General features: G+C 40.0%; 1 protein-coding gene across 1 annotated transcript in view; it reads left to right on the plus strand.

Moving 5' to 3' along the window:
• LOC107677749 (influenza virus NS1A-binding protein homolog B-like) overlaps positions 1-2,707 on the plus strand; it is a 22,710-nt gene that overhangs the window by 11,322 nt on the left and 8,681 nt on the right. Inside the window, exons 7-9 of the mRNA XM_016472766.1 lie at positions 154-279; positions 1,049-1,156; positions 1,438-1,651. Of these exons, the coding sequence (XP_016328252.1) occupies positions 154-279; positions 1,049-1,156; positions 1,438-1,651 (448 nt within the window). The remainder of the gene's footprint in view (positions 1-153; positions 280-1,048; positions 1,157-1,437; positions 1,652-2,707) is intronic.

Genomic DNA, 2,707 nt, shown 5'->3' on the forward strand with positions numbered 1-2,707 from the left:
TAAATAAATATATATATATATATATATATATATAATATAATATAATATAAAAATACATAAAATATATACATACGTGTTAGGTAAATACATTTTATATATGTTATTTGCATTAATTAATTTGTTATAATACCATATGTAATTGTGTCTGTATAGCTGGAGGTTATGCTAGAGGACAACCTGAACTTGCCAGGTAATGGCAAACTATATTCAAAAGTGATAAGCTGGGTGCAGCACAGCCTGTGGAAGAATGGAAATCCCCTGGAGAAACTGATGGAAGAGGTCAGTATTATGGCTTTTTCTGTACCCATTCCTTTCACTTTGCTCATGTCTCCTAGACTGTTCAGTAGTTGACTAAGAGTTCCCCCCTTCCCCTGCCCCCAGAGTTTTTGCCCTTAACCTTGTAAATTTTGCAGTACGTGCTCCTCAAAATACTGAAAAACTGGTTTTCCAGGTGAGCCAAAGGTTAAGTCTGTTTTTCCCCCTTCTCTTTCTATCCTTGTACTCCTTGTATTGACCTGAATTGTCTTGGTAACTCAACATTTTCTCCCCAGCAGGGCGTTTTGGACTATTGTTAATTTGATTCTAATGAGTGCTCCTCCCCATTGATCTCCCCATCTCTCCTGTAGGTTTATTAATACACATCAACAGCAGATTTGTCCAGCCCTGAAGAAGAATGCAAGATCCCAACCATCAGTGGTACTAAGTCCACCTACCAAAAGCCATGTGCTTCCATCTGTGCACACTGTTCCTGAGAGCCTTGCAACTTTTTTTCCAAACCCACTGCGCTGCAATCATTTGTTTAGATAACTCTGACCCAAAGCGAAGTTACTTATAATAGGAATGATCTCTTCTTCCAGCAATTTCCACAATCACAGTGACCGTAGACGTGTAAAAGGTCATGGCTCCCTCAAGGTCCAGGCAGCACACAGTTGTCAAGGACCTCCCTCATTGCAGCTGACTCCATTGCTTCAAGGAACAAGGCAGAACATTGCTATGTTCTTGTTATGGAAACACCCACATGGGTCTTGTTGGTGTTTTGTTGTTGCAGGTGCAAACGCTGTACTACTCAGCAGATCACAAATTGCATGATGGGAGCCTGCTTGAGGGGCAGGCAGAAGTCTGCAGCTCTGAGGATGACCACATCCATTTTGTGCAGGTACATGACTGGTTTTCAGTCCTCCCCTTACAGTACACTGCATTCTCCACTGTAGAATAGCATGGCTCCCATTTTAATACGTTTCATGTGGTTTGCTCTAAAAGGGAGTTCTGTGAACCACTACTTGTCTTAGCTGTCTATGCACTGTGGAAGCCCCCTTAAATGGTGGCATTGGCACTGGAGGGAATGGGTGTAGCTTTTGGCCCCAAGTCTGTATGCATGCAGTAGAGGTAGGGGATGAAGTTTGGGCAGGTTTAGAGGTGCCTGGTTTGGTTTTGCAGAAGAAGCCTCCTCGAGAGAGAGACGAGATGAGCTCAGGTGCCTCTGGCAGCCTCTCTCCCTCCAACAGCCAGTTCAACAAGCACGAATGGAAGTATATTGCCTCAGAGAAGACCACCAGTAAGTCTATAGTGCTTCATTTGAGCACCTTTTTTGTCTTTCTGAAACTTTTTTTTTTTTTCAGGTCTGTTGTTTTATCGGAATATATTTTAATATGTAATTTACTATTACAATCAGTAATAATAATTCTTATTAGTGTTTAAAGGGGTCATGAACTGCAAATTTTTATTATTTTATAATGTTTTCTTGAGGTTCACTTATGTTAGTGTGATTTTCTTTATTTTTTATTTTATTTTTACATAAAAAAATGTAATTTAGAAGTAATAGGCTATTTTCGATCCTGTTTTTGAGTCTCTGCAGAACGGCCTGTTTTTATAGGCTAAATGGAAATTGCTGACATCACCTCACACACCCAAGTTCACGTCAGCTCTTTCATTAAAAATAAGATGGAAAGATAAAAAATGTTTAGATTCCATGGATCTAGTCTTTGCATCTGTTTGTTTGGTGTTTGAATCAAGCGGTCCTAGAAATGCGGTCCTGAAACTGCAGCTTCTGGTATTGTTTTTGTTCAGACCAATGTGAAAATCGACCCATGTTTTTACTAGGGATGTGCGGGTCTAGTCGACTAAACGGTACAGCTCCTACTAGTCGACACTGAAAACAATAGTCGATTACACGACAGAAAAAAAAAACTTACTTTATCATTCAAATTACCGTCATTTTAACATTGCATTTAAAACATTTTAAATAAGTTAAAATAAAACGTTTGAAAAATAATACATTATTTTTAAAAGTTTATCTGGGCGGAAACAACATTTTTACCTCAGACCTCACATGCGTTTTCTTCGTGTCAGTTGGGGCGAGTTCAAAAATGACCATGCGAAAGACAAGAAGGTGTGGGATTATTTTGAATTAGAAGGAAACGGAAAAGTTTTGTGTAAACTGTGTAATGTCAAATTGTCTTACAATAAATAACTCTACTGGAGTGATGCGTAATCATATTTAATACAGGCATGTAGGCGTTAACTTAGAGGCTGGCCAAAGCCAGCAAATGTCAATCACGTCATTCACTACAACCTGCGATCCCGTCCACGCCGTCTATTCCTCTAACGAAGACCCACTTCGGTGGTGGTGCGGGATGTCCAGGCGCTTTCTGAAACTCTATCGGCTTGCTTTTCGTTATCTCTGCGTGCCTGCGACTTCAGTTCCTGC

Source organism: Sinocyclocheilus anshuiensis, unplaced genomic scaffold (genome assembly GCF_001515605.1).
Source record: "Sinocyclocheilus anshuiensis isolate Anshui unplaced genomic scaffold, SAMN03320099.WGS_v1.1 scaffold985, whole genome shotgun sequence".
NCBI lineage: Eukaryota > Metazoa > Chordata > Actinopteri > Cypriniformes > Cyprinidae > Sinocyclocheilus > Sinocyclocheilus anshuiensis.